The sequence below is a fragment of the Manacus candei genome, unplaced genomic scaffold (assembly GCF_025592945.1).
Source record: "Manacus candei isolate 608988 ecotype Guabito, Panama unplaced genomic scaffold, ASM2559294v1 h1tg000056l, whole genome shotgun sequence".
NCBI lineage: Eukaryota > Metazoa > Chordata > Aves > Passeriformes > Pipridae > Manacus > Manacus candei.
The window spans coordinates 11,634,834-11,652,129 of record NW_026138104.1 but is presented as its reverse complement, the minus strand read 5'-3'; the positions used below and the strand labels follow the sequence as shown (position 1 = coordinate 11,652,129).

The following is a 17,296-nucleotide window of genomic DNA, read 5'->3' as shown; positions in this document are numbered from 1 at the left end:
ACTAAGAATCACCTGCTGCAAGACATTGCTAGTCAAAGTACAACTCTGGTTTCCTAGAGGAAACTATGATTAAGAAACCTAAACTCTAAAATTTCTTAGAATCCTAAAGGTTTTCAGGCTCCCTAGATCATGATAGTCTAGCACTTCTTTTTAAGCCTTGAAATGGCAAATATATATGTATTTTTTAAAGTAAACCTAAGCAAAACCAAAAATAATATTAAAAAATTTAAGAAAATAATTTCATTTGGTCATAAATACCTGCCAGATTCTGTACTAGATAACTGTAATTTAGCATGACCATTAGTCCACAGAAAAGAACACTTCAGATGCTTGACATCACATAGCAAACATTTATCTATGTCTATAGTTTATAGAAAGGGTAAGAAAAGCACCCTAGGAGCACAAGCAAAATTACTTTTTATGCTGAAAGGATAAATAATATTACAGGCAAATTTTGCCTTCTCAGAGTTAATAATTAGTTGCATAAATTAAAAATAACTGAAGAACTCTAAGAGTGAGTAAAATGCAATTGGAAAGTCATTCTATCCTCTTTTATATGTCACTGCAATGTTTTAATAGACTTCCTCTGTTTTCTCATTTCAGGAAAAAAACACACCACTTCTTATGCAATCTTCCTGTCATTATATCAAAGGAAAAATACCTGCACTTTAGTGTGTCTACTTATGAAAAGACATGAAAAAACCCTACGAACAGTAGGCATGAAGCTTTATCAAACACATAACTGAAAAAGAGTTATTATAAAGTTAACCCTTAGACAACGTCTGATTAAGCCCAAAGAAGCCATAGAGAGTAAGTTAAACAACACTTTTACCATAAATACAGGAATAAAAATATCCAAAACCAAATCTATAGAACAGAACTGTGAATCTAACTTTTAACTTGCATTTGGATGAAGTATCAAATGTTGGAAATCACAATTTAGGTTAGTTCTGCAGTTTAAGTGTTCATACATGACAACTGGAGACATAGTTCATTTAAGAACAAAAACTGAAAATTAACAAATAATTTCATACTCCAACCTTACAATTCAAAAAAGTCTAATTGTCATTTCATATAATAGCACTGATACATAGCAAATCACAGGAGTTTGAAACTGCAATGATTTAAAACACTGACCATTCATATAAAAGTGTCAACATTTTTCATTTCACCTGAGTTTCACCTCCACATTTTAATGCCCAGAAACTCTGGAAGAACTAAATCTAGCAACTAACAAACATTACAAGAAACAGACTGAAAGTCTATAATGACCGTGTTAGGAAAAATTAAATATAATAATTGAAATTACTTAGAAATACAGACGCTCTTATTCTTTTTCATCAAAATCCAACATCCCTATTTATTATGAAACTCTTACAAAGAAATGTGTGCTATGTATGTTCTGCAACATCACATAGTACATGTGCAAACATACGGTATTGCCCTGTGTTAGTATGATACAGGCTGGTTGGCATGGCCATGGCAGAAATACCAGAAGGAGTTCCTTCATCTTCTGACTTCTCTTCTTCTTCAATCTTTGCTACTGCAGGAGCATCTGATGAGAGTTCATTCAAAATTTTTCTAAAAAAGAATGTAAGTAATTTTATGTATTTGAAAATCCATATCCATAGGAAAACTAAATAACTGGCTTTTATCAGACAGTTTTGCTGTAATATATAAGCTGCCTTTAAAACCAGCAAAACCAAAATAAAAAGTCCTTACCGGTATGAAGGCCTTCTTGAAAGTATTTCCCTACGTTTTTGGGAATCAATTACCACTTCTGATACTGCAGCTTCATCTGCAATCGATGCTACCTGTAATAGCAAAGTTCCTGAAATTCATAACTTCATTAAAAAGAAAAGATAGCAACAGAAAAAAATACTATTTTTAAAAATTCCTTCCATGTTTGCATATAGGAAATTTATGCACTTATTTATCACTAATCATGAGATTTCAGATTTTTTTTCCAAAGCAAAGAACAAATTATGAGGTTAGACAGACATAGCCACTTGGTTGACATTTTCCATTTGAAAAAGAAAAAAGTCAGAGTAATCCAGGTTACTTTTTTTGTGATTGACACTTACAAAAAGTATTGAAGATAGACTTCTTTAAATGTAACAATATTATACAATTTGATTAGCTTTTAAAGTGAAGTTAAACATGTAAAACACAAAATACTTCACTACTGTGTCTTAAAGAATAGATATACAATATAAAAGTCTCTCCACACAACAAAGCTATTTAGAAAATAACTTTATTTAAATGTACACATTTATTACACTTACTAACACATATGCATAAATACAAAGACATTGCTTAGCAATGTTGTGTGAGTTTTAGAAACACCTGACAAGTCCACAATATCTCATTTTTCAGACTTTTAGTATTAGTATTATCACATCATGTTCTCTTAAAATTACCTAGGACAACATTAAGGCCTGTGGCTAAATCACATTCTTGGCCACTAACTATATTATTACACAGAATTGAAAGTCATTATTGAACAAGGAAAACACACCATTTTCTTGGATTCATTTAACCACTCAGAACTACCAGTGTGTTACGATTTCCAAACTGAAACACTGTCATAAAAAAATCTTTTCACATAAAGACAGACTAGACTGCAGTTTCAGACTAAGCACTGTCTTAAACACTGAACAAACACTATGTAAGTGACCAGAAGGCTCAGGTGTTTGACCTGGGAGCGGAGGCTGCTCAGGGAAGTCAAGGAATAGTTCTACAATTAATGCATCTGCCAGGCTTCAGTGCTCAATGCTAGAAAGAAAACCTGCTTGACCTCAACAGAAAATGAGTGTCTGGAAGGTTCTGGAAATTTATAGGTCTGGGTCACCTCAACTCAAACCTGCAGAACTACACCTTGAAGGAATTACAGATTATTGCAGAATAAAATTGCAGAATTGTTCCTTCACTTGTTATTTTTATTAAATGCCATTTCTGTGTAAAAATATTTGTTACAGCCTCATTTTGCTGGGTAATATGCAGCAAACATCATCAGATCACTCCATGTCTGCCTCTCTGCCACCTAGAAGGTGAGAGGTACTTCTGCATGTGTACAGATGTTCAGCTCCAAAACCGACATCAGAGCTCAATGGCAGAGACACAGGCACTTCAAGAAGTCTGTGTTCCTCCTTTTGCAGGATGGACCAATACTGAGAGGCAGAGAGAGGTCCTGAAAGGCATTTCCATCCCAATGTGTCTTCAGTGATCCTTCAAAACTAAGACAGTATTGCACAGCCAAGAGTTTGGGCATCCTTACTCAAAAAAGAATTTTCATTCTGCTAGGGAGTGGAGGGTAATAAATATCTATTTGCTCCAGCACAAACAGCAGGAAAACAAGACCTTAGTTGCCTTTCAACCTTCACATTAGACTAAAGGGTATCAATAGCCACCCCTAGTTTCTGAAGATGGCTGAAGAAGCTGGGAACAGTCATACTTTGGCAAGAAGGTAAGGAAATCACAAGATGATTTAAGAATTTTCATGTGGAAGAGGACATTTTCTGCAAGAAATCTCAGAAGTTTTACTTTTCATCATGACAAAGAGAGAAACTAACATTTCAGATCATTCTAACAGCAAGCAACCATATCCATGATGTTAACAAACAGAAACCATTGTCATTTTTCCTGGATGTCATTCAGATTGCAACTTTACCTACTTCAACTTTATTTGCATGGGAACAAATCTAACTTGAAACCCGCGTTAGTCTGCCAAGACCTAGTACACTACAGGGGGAGCAAGCAACAAGTCAAATAACAATCTGAACTTCAAATCTTCCTACAAATAAAAAAAACATTAACAATACAATAAGGAACATTACACAGATAAGCATTTTTTTTCACTCAAAAAGCAGCAGCATTACGAGAAAAATTTTGAACTTTCCGGTTGGGAGCTGCAGGTGTTTGAGGGAGAGGTCACGCAAGCTTCAGCATCAACCTTCAGTATACTTTTTTTTTTTATTAAAGTGATATAATTTCCCAAGTCCCCCATTGTCTGGCAGAGAGAAGATATCAAGTAAAAGCCAAATGACCTGGAGGAAATGCCAGATGGCAGGATAAAGGACTGAACAGGAACACAAAAGGGCTGAACACCCTCAGTAATGGAGTCTTTTACATCATCTTCAAGCCCTTCTCACAGAGTGATTTCATTTGCCATTAGCAGCTCAAATGAAACCAAAGCAAAAACCTGGAACTAACTAGTCAGTATTAATTGGGACAAAAGTTTCTTGTTTCTACTCCTTTGGGAAAGGAAAGACAGCCAGAGTTCACTCAATACAACAAATAGTTGACTTCCACTCCCCTAAGACAACACAACAGCAGCTGGCAAGAGATTCCTGAGAAATTGCTCCTTCTGAGCTTTGAAGAAAGTCCTCTACCTTTGCATGTATATCCTGCCTATACTGAGAATGACTAATATGCTTATCAAATAAAGGTTACTCCGGTAAATTACAGTTAGAAAGAATTCAAATTAAAAAAAAAAAAAGTAATTACTTTGAATACTCTGATTTGACTTCATGTTTGACCAAAACCAAGTCTCTTGACATCTACTGCATGTCTTTCAATAGTGATATCGAATTCCAAAACCTTACAAGGTTCCATCATCTAGACCTACTGCTCAAAAATAAAATACTCGTTATCTGGCCAAGGTTTTATTCCTTTTCTCTAATATACATCATACTTACATGTGCTTTTTTAGTTATTATATTTGAAAGTTACTAAGAAGTCTCTAACACTATAAACAGCGTCTCAAGAAGACTGCAACATGTTAAAGAAAAGCCACATGTTGCCAATAACCACAGGTAAAACAGTTCCCACATAACAGGTGTATCGCCTCTCTTACCAGAGGTATCAATTCTATTTGCAAAATGCATTTTGGTTGACATTTCCCAATCAGATTTTAACAAAAATAGAGCAAAGGCCTTCATAGCTTACAAGAAAAACACCAATGGAAGACCAAGTCACATTCAAAACACTGTAAATTCATGCTCTCTCTAGTCTTTTTCACTATTTAAAAGCTCTGAAAAGTCTTATACATTTTGCATTGATTCCTGTTTTCTAATACCAGCAACTTGAAACATGTGAACATTTGCCACATAAATGTTTAATTTTGAAGGTGCCTGTATTTTTGGTCTCTACATACCCACATTCACAAAAAGCAATACCTGATGCTACAACAGGGCCTGCTGAAAACAAGGAACCACTTAACTGTATATGTAGTTTCAATACATCCAGACCCTTTGCAAAAATAAGAGATATTTGAAAATTTATGACTGCATAGTCTCATTAGAAACATGACGTTCACAGAATTTAATAAAACAGAAAAACTGCAAGATACAACTAGAGTAAGGCCACGTTATCACACAAATTTGCTGTTGCATAAGTGCAGAGTTCCAAGACACCATTTTTTAGAAGATAAACAGGAAGCATTAAGGAAATGCTACACAATGCTTGTAGAGCTGCTACTGGTTGGATGTTTGCCACCTTTCCCTCCGCTGTTTCCTGCGCCATATGAGTAAATCTTGCAGCACTGGTAGGAATGAAGAGAAACTGAAGATGGATTGGGAAAAGAGTCATGAAGTACCAAATATTCATGAAAATGTAACAATAAAAGAGCTAACCTGAACAGCTTGCATGTGTGGTGACTGAATGACTGAGGGCTGTGTGGCTTGAATGACACCCTGGACATGAACAGTTTGACCAGAAGGCAACTGCACTAGAGTTACAGCTGGAGATCCTCTTCCAGCACTTGAAGCAGCTACAGAAACCTGTAAAAATTACAATCATCATGTTTAAGTAACATGTCTTAAGACTTCAGCAAATGCTTTTAGAAGTGACACTAAAACAAACTGATTTTGTTGCCATATCTAAAATAGCTTAGATGTGTAATAGTTATCACCCACAAAAATTAACAAGTTTTACTAGTCAAAGTTTGGCATGTACCTTTTCAAAGGGTATGGAAAGCTTAAAATTGTTCCCTAACAAATTGCAACTCTTTCTTCTTTTTTTTTTCCTCCATAGACGTCTTGTTTTCTTTTCAATTGAAAAAAAAAAAAAAACAACCCTAGGCCAACACACACCAAATCTGCTGTTGCTACCATGAAGGTTAGGAAGAACTTCAAGAAATGTAACAAAAAACATGCATATTCACCGAAGTGGTATGTTGCTGCAACAACATAAAGGGCAGAATGTTCTTAGTCAGGAAAAAAAAACAGAACTGCTTCAGTTTTGCTTTCTTTGTTAGGTAAGAAGTTATGCTTTTCAGATGGATGTCTCAAGAGATGAGAATTTTTCAGATAAAAAAAAACCACCCTGTTAAATAAAGCAATCAAGGATTTGTAAATTGATTTAGTTTAACAGACTCTTGTTATATATATATTTATATATCAAGAAAAACAGAGTTGGAGTGTACCAGGGCTTCAAAATACCAACAAAAATAAAGAACAGCTGGATCTTCTTTAAGCCTAGCACAGTTGAAGTGTTCTGTTTAGGAATAATCTGGTCCCTTTTTCTGCTGACATTTTAGAGGACACAGCTTTCCCCGGCCTTTGGTTCTCAACCCTCACTGCTGAGGATGAATGGATTAAGAAACAGTTTAGCAACTACAGGCTAAGAAATAGTTCAATATTTTTGCTATTAGTGTTAAGTCTATTAACAGAAACAAATGCTGATGGCAAAGGGAAAACAACTACAATTGATCTCAAGTGCTGTGTGATGAAACATCTCTAAACTCAGAAAAGGAAGAGAATTATAAACAAACTATATGATAAAAAGAAATACTGTGGTTTTTAAAGTAAACTGCATTGAAAAGTCTTATTTCTATATCCCACACAATCAACAATAAACCCAGACTCATATATAAAATTCTGATGTTATTCCCTTCCTAGCTTTGTTCTCAGCCCCAAAAGGTATCTGGATTAGTAAAGCTAAAATTGAGATCACAGAATCACAGAATATACTGAGTTGAAAGGGACACACAAGGATCATCGAGTCTAACTCCTGGCCCTGCACAGGACAACCACAAGAGTCACACCATGTGCCTGAGAGCATTGTCCAAACGCTTCTTAAACTCAGACAAGCTTGGTGCTGTGACCACTTCTCTGGGGAGGCTGTTCCAGTGACCAACCACACTCTGGATGAAGAACCTTTTTCTAATATCCAACCTAAACCTCCCCTGACACAACTTCAGGCCATTCCCTCAGCTCCTGTCACTGGTCACCACAAAGAAGAGATTGGTGCCTGCCCCTCCTCTTCCCCCATGAGGAAGTTGTAGACTCCGATGTGTGATGAGATGACAGTGAGAAGACAATCATGATGAATGCTGAATATTAAAAAAAAAATTAAAGAAAGTTTTGTATTTTTTCTGTATTCACAATGAAGGGGTTTTTAATTCCAAACATGAAAGAACTTTTCATTCCTGATCCATAAGCCATAGCTTGCCTGGGAAATATTCCTTTCTTGAAGCAAGTGAAAAATGTTAACTACTATTAAGATGCACTGCTCTGAAAAAGACTTGATGGTGGTTCAAATTATCTTGAAGAAACACTGTTTCTAGGAAACAGAGACAGGATCTTGTCAACAGTCCCCATGCAGTTGTTCAGCGTTAGAGGAACCTGAACTGCTTTTCAAGAAATAGAACAATTTAGGGCATTTCTAACCCTGAAAAGGAAACAATCATTCCTTAAGTGGCATGAAATTATATGTAGATAGGACGTGCAAACCTTTTTCCCAATCTGCAGAATAAATATTAATGTTAAGAGAAATTTATCAGAAACACATATTTGAGATTGAGCTCTAGAAAGTCTCAAAGATCTGAAGAGAATAATCTATTTTGTGGCAAAGTTGACATCCTTAACCCAAGCTTCAAGGAGAGAGCACAGAGCAGTCTAAATGTTTACAAAGCATGCCAACTCCCAAAACATTATAAAGGCAATTTCACCAAACCTTTTGACTTACTGATATCTTTGTAAGAGTTCTAATGTGATACAATACTCTGTGTATCAGAAAGAACTTTCTGAGTACAACACATAAAAAAACAGTACAAAGTGAACAGTTTAAGAGTTTCTATTTGTACACAATGAGTTAGGCACACATGATCAGGAAATAATCCAGTACTCAGGATTAAGAAACTACACTAATTTAAAAGCTCCTTAATCAGTATAACCACACAAGAAAAAAAGAAAAAAAAAAAAAACACACTCAGCTAATCTCTTCTGGACTGAAGTTTACAATACCACAGGAGAAATTGTTCTGTTCCCATTAATTCAGATAACAGATCAAATGAGGGGGGATAGGGTTGAGATGGCAGTATTATAAAACTTTCATATGTCATATTCTGCATCTCTTTTATTAAATATTAGAAATTATTAAACCCATTTCAATTCACATTTCCTTTTCCAGTTTTCAAGCTGAATATTTTGGTGTTAACTGAAACACTAGAACCTTTTGGTGCTATCATGCGTAAATGCTGACTCAAATAGACTTGGTAAAAAAAATTCCTTTGTGACATCAGTGATGAGCAATGCCACCTCTACCGTCATTACCTCAAGGGCTGTCTGGCACAGCGACTGAAAACAGTCTGCAGAAGCAACTCGGGAACACAGTGGGTGAGGGGAAGCTTAACACATTCTATGGATTCTATGCTCCTAGGCGTGCAACAGTCAAGTCTAACAGCTTCAACAAATACCAGCCCTGCAATCCATAATAGCAGTATGGCACTATACTCCATGTGTTTGGAAATGTAAGTGCTCCCTCTTCCACAGAGAGAAAAGCAGCCAACAAAGAAGATCATACACTACTTTCATATCAAGGCACAAACTCCTGCAGAGAAAGATGTTCCTCATCATTTATCTGACTTCAAGATGCACTGTCCATCTGAACAGTTATTCTGTGGATGTACATGCTCCCTCACACATGGTCAGATAACTTTTCCCTACTGAGAATTAGAGGTTACATTTACCTTCAACCCCTTGTACCTTCAACATTGCCAATACGAAGTAAGCAGTACACAGGTCCATCTGATTTCTGCCCCTGCTATTGAATCTAAACACTGCAAGGACTCTAGAAGTAAAGTGAAAATTCTGGGAAAGGAAAAGTCAAGGCAAACCCATCCTGGATTCATCTAACAGAAGAGCAAAGGACTTGCCACGCTCAGGCACCGAGTACCCTCTACAAGGAAAAGCTGGAGACAGGGAAGTTTTGATCAATTCCAAAGCTGATGCAAAAATAGAAGCACATACTTTTAAGGAAAACAACGTTAGGCTGATTTCAGACATTTAGTGACAGCATACCCTTTGAGGAAGCACAAAATGGTGACAAAGCTGCACATTTATAATCCTCCAACATCAGCTTTGCTAATGGTCTAGAGTTGCATTTGGCAGACCGGTTTTAGGACCAATTTTTTTAAAGTCTGGCAAACTCTTACAGGGCTCAAACTACTGGGGGCAAGATATAACACAGTTTGATGTTGAGAGCCCACAAGGACAACACCCCTGAAGTGCTAAACCTGAGCAGTTCCAGCTTGCACTGGCTAAGCACTCCAGGCTCTGAAAATCTCCCTCTGATCTCTCTGACAGCAGTTCTCGAATTGTAAATCCTGATGTATGTCTAACTTCGGGTCAGCACCAAGAGGTCAACAGATGGTATCTCAGACAAGGACAGCAGACAGCTCTACTGACAGACAACATGACAAAGTTAACAAAAAGTGAATCAAAGAAAAACCATCAACATGTAGGATTAAAAAAAAAAAAAACAAACATGACAGAACTGAAAGTATTTTTGTCAAATCTGAAAATGGTCTAAGTACATTGATCTTACATTTTTATAATTATATTTAGTGTAGTGAGCACATGGCAACAGAGAATGCAGTATGGCTTCTAGAAATCCTGCAAAAGGAACATCTAATTTCTCCTTGAATACCATTGCAGATGTAACTGTTCCAAAATATGTTTGGCTATCATCACCACTATAAGAATATTCTAATAAAAAATTAACTTCCTTTTAAGAACAGATCTATATGTATCAACAGAAGATCTGTGCACGTGAGACAACCCATGAAGCCCATCTCTAAACAGGTTGAGAAATTTTCCATCTTGCACCTTTTGCTCTTCCCTGAAAGCATCCCTCAAAAGCATCAACCTTTTGTACAGATGTTCTGTACACTTTCAACAGTTTCTAAAGAAAACCACCAAAGTTTTTAACCAATTAATATTTTCTTACCTATTTCTTTTGGTGGCTGGATCACAAAAGACTATATCAATTCATTAACTGGCTGAAAGTGATGGATGCAAGAAATTAAACTATAAATGCGATCTTATTCTACATTAAGTCACTTTATTTAAAAAAAATCCTTTAATGGACAGAAAAATGTACCTCATTTTTGCTAGTTTCAAATTTACTCATTTTTGTTTTTGTAGAAAAAGTCATTTTACTTTCATCACCAAAAAATTGCAGGAGTATATAGCAGTATCTATGACACAAGTTAGGAAAACCCCACACACACTCTTTTCCCTACTAATAATGTATAATAGCTCCTTCTTAGCATCAGAGGTTATCCCATCACATCATAGTGCTCCAGCCCAGACATTCTTAATGTCTCCTCTGCCTCTCAACAGGGGACACATTAAAAATGCTTCAGCACAAAACAATCTCTGCCCTCTAGAGATGATCATCTTACGGAATACCTGTCCACCTTTTTAAAACTAAATGGCAGGTATTTCTTTAAAAAGCCTGAACTCCAGGGGAGGGAAAAACAAACATGTACACAAAAACCCTCCAAAACAAAACAAAAAACAACAAACAAACAAAATCATCTCCACACCAAAAAAAACCAAAACCAGAAACAAAACCACAAACAAACCGAAAAAGCCCCCCTCCTACCTAGTTGTATCCCCAGCATTTTGCTTGTCATTCCCTGGACAAAGTCATAATAAAACCATTACATTCCACCTGGACATAAAAAACCCCACCTTTTTACTGCAAGAGCAGTCATCTGCTGGTACAGATGCCCAGAGAGATTCTAGAGACTCCATCCTTAGAGATATTTAAAATCCAAGCAGACACAGTCCTTCGCAACTTGCTCTCACTGACCCTGGTTGTGCAGAGAGGTCAGACTAGATAATCCCAAAAGGTCCTTCCAACATCAGCCCTTCTACAATTCTTTGGTAATACAAGAAAACTTCAAATTGAGTATTAAAAGATAGCATATTAAAATGTTTTACTTCTGACTGAAAAGAACCCAGGTTAAACAAACATCTTGCTGAAAAAAACAAACAACAGCCCCAGTCCTCTGTGCCCGTCCCCAAGATATCTGAAAAGGAGCCCTCAGCTTCAGTGATCAGGAATTTTAGCTCTTGGTAAGAATCAAGTCATTCTTTTCTCTATTTCTGCATGTTTGCAACTAAATTAGTAGGAGGGATGGTTGGAAGTTGGCACAAGGTACATTTCAGTCACTTTTAGTGGCTGTCTTCTCTTCACCGCACTCGTCCAGAGGCCAAAGAGGGAGACAGGATCTGTGTCCCTCTGTAACAGTCAAAATACACAGACACTGGACCAGCGGCACAGCCACAAATTCCTCAGGAACACCCCAAGTTTCCCATCTGGTACCACCAGCAAAACCAGTCAGATGTCCCACACAAACCCCTCAACACACACCCCTGACTCTCATCACGACAAAGCACCTCACCTTCCAAGCCAGCCAGATAGGAACATAGACTAAAAAAATCCTACCCATCTTAAGTCAAAGGAATGTCATAACAAGGTAAGTGTTCCACCCAGGCCCGCTTTACCAAAATCAATGCTGTGGCAGTGCAGCCTCAGGGCACTGAGGGGGCGTCAGGGCTGCAGGCCCTGGGAGCCAGTGGCAGCACCAGGTGGCTGAGGAGAGAGGTCTGTCCCTGGAGCCCTCTCAGCTCCACTCCTCTTTGGAGTGGCACAACTGCACCAACCCACTTTTCTGGACAGCACACGAGGGATGTCTACGGCTGCCGCTACGTGCACCAAGCAGCTCTGACAGGTCCAGGAGAGCTCTCTGGGCCGTCTGACCAAAAAAAGGGACTCCAGATGTCAACTCTGGACTGTTAATCTTAACCTTCAAACTCAAGTACATGTTTTGGTTTGGTGCAAGTTGAATGAGATTCATCAATACTTCAGAGTTATTAGTTTTAACTGAAAGAGATGAAGCCCATACCCAATACAGTTGAACCTTCACACACAGTACTCAAGCATTAAAGGCACACAAACATAAAAAGTGTTTTCCTTGGGGACGCAGCAGAAGCTCTCCTACAGCATTAGTGACAGCTTTGTCTCTAGATCAACATTAAAAATCCCAAGTGACAGAATTCACAGGTATCTTCTTCAGACACTATTGCACAAGCCAATAGATATTACACATAATTCATCCTATGAAGTTAAAGCACAAAATTTGAACTGAACTACTAAAGAGAGAAGAAATGAGGGGATGACATCAACAGAACAACTCAAAGTTCTTGATTTCATGCTCCACTCTTAAAGAAAAAAAAAGAAGAAACCCAACAAACAATATTCGCCATGCTGCATAGATCAAAAAAAAAATGTTGATAAGTATTTTGCAGTCTTTGTGTCTGAAGATGTGAGAAAAAGAGCAGCTGCCTTCAGTTTTTAAAATATACCTATAATGTAAATCAAGTATCTAACATACCAGATACATGGCATCAAATCTTACAGATTAATAAATTCTGTAAGATGTTTTTTAAAATCGCTTCCTTTATTTCACAAACGGGGTTTGAAGATCCTTTTAAGTGGTTCATAGTTTTCTGAAGCTATAAATCTTAGTAAGGTCAAGAACCTTATTTCTCTCAAGTGTCAAATGTTTCATATTTTAACAGGTATATATTTTTAACGTTTGAGAATTGTTACTATATAATCTTTTATCCATTAAGTACCAAAGAATAATCCAGATAGAGCAACCATACAGAACACATGAAGTATGTTTTTAGAACTCCAGTCACTGTCATTAGATACATTAAAAATGTACTTGCAATTAGATGAAATATGTTCTGTACAAAAACTGGAACTAGGAGAAAATCATGGTTGTTTTTATTCACGTTTTCATTTTTGTTATTCATCACATCTTCAAGATACACGTTTTAGATGTTTGATCTTCCAGTCACCTTAATTCCTTAGGACCCTCTTCCCATCTCTATAACAATCATCTTGTAAAAGCGAATGTAAAAAAAAAAACGTGTCCACCAATCATTCTACTCTGAAAAAGCTGGCTCCTGAAAGCGTCACCTTTTAACAGACCTGATGTTACACTGGTCCTTTGTTAACTACTGCAGGCATAGTTTCCAGTATACCTTTGCTATATTTTTCCTATTTGATAGCAACGCTTATAAAATATGAGAATGCCATGCAAATTGATAATTTAAAAATCACTGCAGCTCTGAATATCACTTTATTGATTCTTCTCATCTTTCCACATTTCAGCTTACCTCAGATCCTGAGGAAATCTGACTTCGGCCTGACTGATTCTGAAGGTGACCAGCATTTCCCTCTGTCATAGAATCCACTGCATTGTCATCCTGTTCAACCATTTCCATGGTCATCTGTCTAAAAGTAAATACATACACATTTAAATAATGCAGTAGATGGAGGTATATAATGCAGTACATGGAAGAGTGCAATTCCAAACTATTTTATATTTGGAGCAGACAACTAACAGAAAATAAATAAATTTCTGTCAAAACAATCAGATTAACTGAATAATTTCTTTCTGTTCCCCTGTATTAAAATATCAATTATATAGGTAGGAGCCCTAAAACAAGTATTTTGGAAAGCTGCAAGGAGAGGCAGTTCTGGAAATGGCTGTCAGGGAGGGACAAGCACAGAGCCCCAGGGTCCCATGCCTTGTTGCCAGCAGGGCTGGGAGCACAGTGCTCCAGAGCAGCCCAGCAGCACCACCCACAGCAGGTCCCCCGGACCTCACATCTTGCAATAGGCATGGTTCAAGCTGCCCAGCAGCCACGTGCTGCTACATTCCTCTCAAACCTTCCAAGATGCTGATTCCCAGCTGGGATCTACACTTGAACTGTCTGTAAACTACTCATGGCTCAAGACCCATAATGATTCTTCTAATTTTGCAGGGTAAGTTTCATAGAAAATTAGTAACTTGCTGACCCTCAATTCAAACTAAGTTTAAACTCCATACAGAAAGCTTCCAAATGTATCTGCTATATAAAAATGCAATTACCTGACAGTTCCTTTTCGATATCTCTTGGCACACTTAGTCATAACGGAAGGTGTGAATTTTAAAACAAGAGCTCGGTTCTCTTCGTCTCCCTTTCTCTCCTACCAAACCCTGCACTGAAGGTGCAACATTGAACAGGTGATGTCAAACATTGCCATGGCAACAGGTCAGTTTACAAACAGAACAGAGACAGGATAGGGTCAGGCAGAGGCAGGCAGGCCCTCAGGCACGCTCCCACCTACACCTTACTTACACAACCAATAGAGGCCGCAAAAGGAAGACATGGTAGAGATGAGGGATTTAAATTAAGAGGCAGCAAATCTCAATTCCTTGGGTTCCATTACTGTAATTAGGGGATTGCAAGCCTGTCTGAACTCAAAGTTCAACTATTTCAACTGGCTGATAGTTACTTTGGTTTTTTCTCAGGTCTTACACTGAGAGATGGAAAAGGCAGGGAAAGAAAACTGCTACCTATCTGACTCTGAGACTCTGGAATTTAGTCCCACATGTTAAAAGTAACTACACTGAGTCAAATTAAATGTAAACCAAGCTCCTTTTGCGGCACTATTTTAGAGAACATTCCAGGATCTTCGAGGATAAATTTTATTGGTTTCTTTGAAAGTCACCCTTTTTGCCCAGAATAAAGGCATGAAAATATGAAAAGATATCCAGTCAAATGATGCAGAGCAGAGTTTGAGCTCATATGCCTCCAACGGTATTCTACTGACCAGACTTACAGTACTACAGCTAGGGGTAGCCAAGCTGTACACAATTCAACATTTTATAAGTTAACATTAGTATTTTTGCCCACATAAGTTTCATATCCTATCCAGTATCAATTCAGATTAGAACCATAAGAAGTTATTTTACACCTAAAATCTTTCTACATTTTTGTCTTGTTAGTTACCACTAATTACCTTTTTCTCTAGATCCAATCAAATTAAGGATCTACTGAAATTCACCAAAGTCAAACAATTCTGGGGAGAATATTTTCACCAAGCTTCCCACCATATTTTTCCATAAGAAAATATTATCTTATTAAATCATTCTGGTTTTATATATACATGCAATGTAACAACAAAAATAAAGTAGGAAAAAAAATTCTTTCTTCGTAAACTAGGGCCATCCATAGAGTCTTAAACATGAAAGCTCTATCTGGTTCATGGTAAGAATGCCTCCATAAGCTTCGTAACAGCTCACACACCAAGGAAGATTAAATAATGCATAGGTACTGGCAACATATTCATTGTAATCTCTTCCTAAAGATGGGAATAAAGTCAGAATTAATTCACTTTATGAAGGCCATGAAGTATTTTTGTATCCAGAGCCATCTGTCACAGAAAACCTACTGTTGGAGGGGGAAAAAAAAAAAAAGAACTTATTATTCCCACTGAATGCATTTCATAGAAATTTTACCTAGAAAGAGCCATTTTTCATCTTGGAAAAAAAAAAGAATTTAGTTCCTAAGTTTAGCTTAATTCCTCACTGATTGTAGAACACTATAAAAATTTATTTATTTTTAATATTTATTAGGATTTTCCTCCCAAAGTCTTTTCATCTGCAGTGCTCCAGTAACTGATTTGATAAATAGCTACAAAAAGAGCATCAGTGCAGCAGAAAATCTAACAAAGCTATTCCTCGTACTTTGCAAAATACAATACAGACAAAAGGGTGTATTTTTTAGATTATTTATGTTTAATTAGAAAAAGAACAGCAAGTACTATACACATCAGTGAAATGACAAATATACCTAAGATTTTTGATATACATGAAAAACTCTGGAATTCATATAGATTTTCCATTTATAATTGTGTATATGCTGACTCTTAATACAAATGATTGCTTAATTTAAAACTTTAGCAAGGTGGAGTAAAGTCTGCAAATATGACTGCCATAAAATTCAGCTGTTATCCCGGAACACAGCAAAATACTCTTCCTAGATAAGCTCAAACCCATCTCTTTTTGACAACCTCTGCTTGTAAGCAGAGACTTGACTAGAAACAGCATTCAAATATAAAGATCCAACCATAGCCTAAAAAAACCAAAACAAAAATAATGAAGTACGTGAGTAATTTTAAAAGATACACTAGTTATCTTGGCATAAACCTTCAATGAGAAAGATGACTAAAGATAAAATGAAGAACATTAGTATCATAATTCAGACATGTTACAAGATTAGGAATGTTAGACAGACACAAGCACAGGGGATCACAAAAGTCGCAGGTCAGTCAGCTGCAGTCATTTGAGCCCACAGGGTCAGTCACACAGAGCTGTGTCACCTCATGTGGGCTTGTGCACAGCTCAAGGCCAGGCATGCTAAGGAACTCCTGAAGTGCACAGTCCAGTCTGGACTGTCACCGTCTTTGGAGCACTCCCATAAACTGTCAGATTCCTATAACCTGAATTGCAGAGGGTTTGCATCCTGTATATAATTTTAACATGAATACTCCAAACTGTTTTTAAGAAATACACAGAAAAATACTGAGTGATATCATAATTATGCCTTTTCTAAAACTTAAGTAATACAGACTATGTCACAAAACAGTTTTAAATCCAGTCCAGAAACTACTGACATAAACAGTTTCCACATGTATCACACTCAGTCTACACTGCAAGCAAATTCTAACATATGCATTGCTTTAAGTTTAAAAGAAAGAAAAAAAGAATTTTCTGCCAAGCACTAAAAATCCTTTATAAAAGTCTATCAGTAGTAGTATCTACCACGCTTTAAAGTTCACGTTACCTTCCTTCTATTTTAAAGTAAAACTAAACAAACAGTTTTTACATATGTGGTCTTACGTCCTGTTTAAAATTATGTGTTTTTCTTCACTGTGAGATTAATTATATACAAGTTTTAGTCTTATACTCAGTATTAATACATTATTTTCTTACGTTTTCTACCTTAGTTGCTTACAGTCACTGAACAGTAATTTTAAATATTCATCTGGATTTTTAAATTAATAAGCAAGTTATATCTCTGTACTCCTATAAAAACAGGGCAAAAATGGTTTTCCATAATGTAAGCAAAGACACCTGCTTCTTCCTACAACTTAGCAAAGA

At 36.8% G+C, this 17,296-nt stretch overlaps 1 protein-coding gene across 6 annotated transcripts in view; it reads right to left on the bottom strand.

The window, feature by feature from the left end:
- Positions 1-17,296, bottom strand: part of CREM (cAMP responsive element modulator) — a 35,395-nt gene that overhangs the window by 15,990 nt on the left and 2,109 nt on the right. For 2 of the 6 annotated variants that reach the window (XM_051802495.1, XM_051802494.1), the window contains exons 2-6: positions 14,240-14,352; positions 13,482-13,599; positions 5,634-5,780; positions 1,723-1,814; positions 1,436-1,581 (exon numbers count right to left, since the gene is read on the bottom strand). In XM_051802495.1, the coding sequence (XP_051658455.1) occupies positions 1,436-1,581; positions 1,723-1,814; positions 5,634-5,780; positions 13,482-13,599; positions 14,240-14,280 (544 nt within the window). In that variant the 5' untranslated portion in view covers positions 14,281-14,352. The remainder of the gene's footprint in view (positions 1-1,435; positions 1,582-1,722; positions 1,815-5,633; positions 5,781-13,481; positions 13,600-14,239; positions 14,353-17,296) is intronic. The other 4 variants (XM_051802499.1, XM_051802498.1, XM_051802497.1 and 1 more) reach the window with 3 other exon arrangements.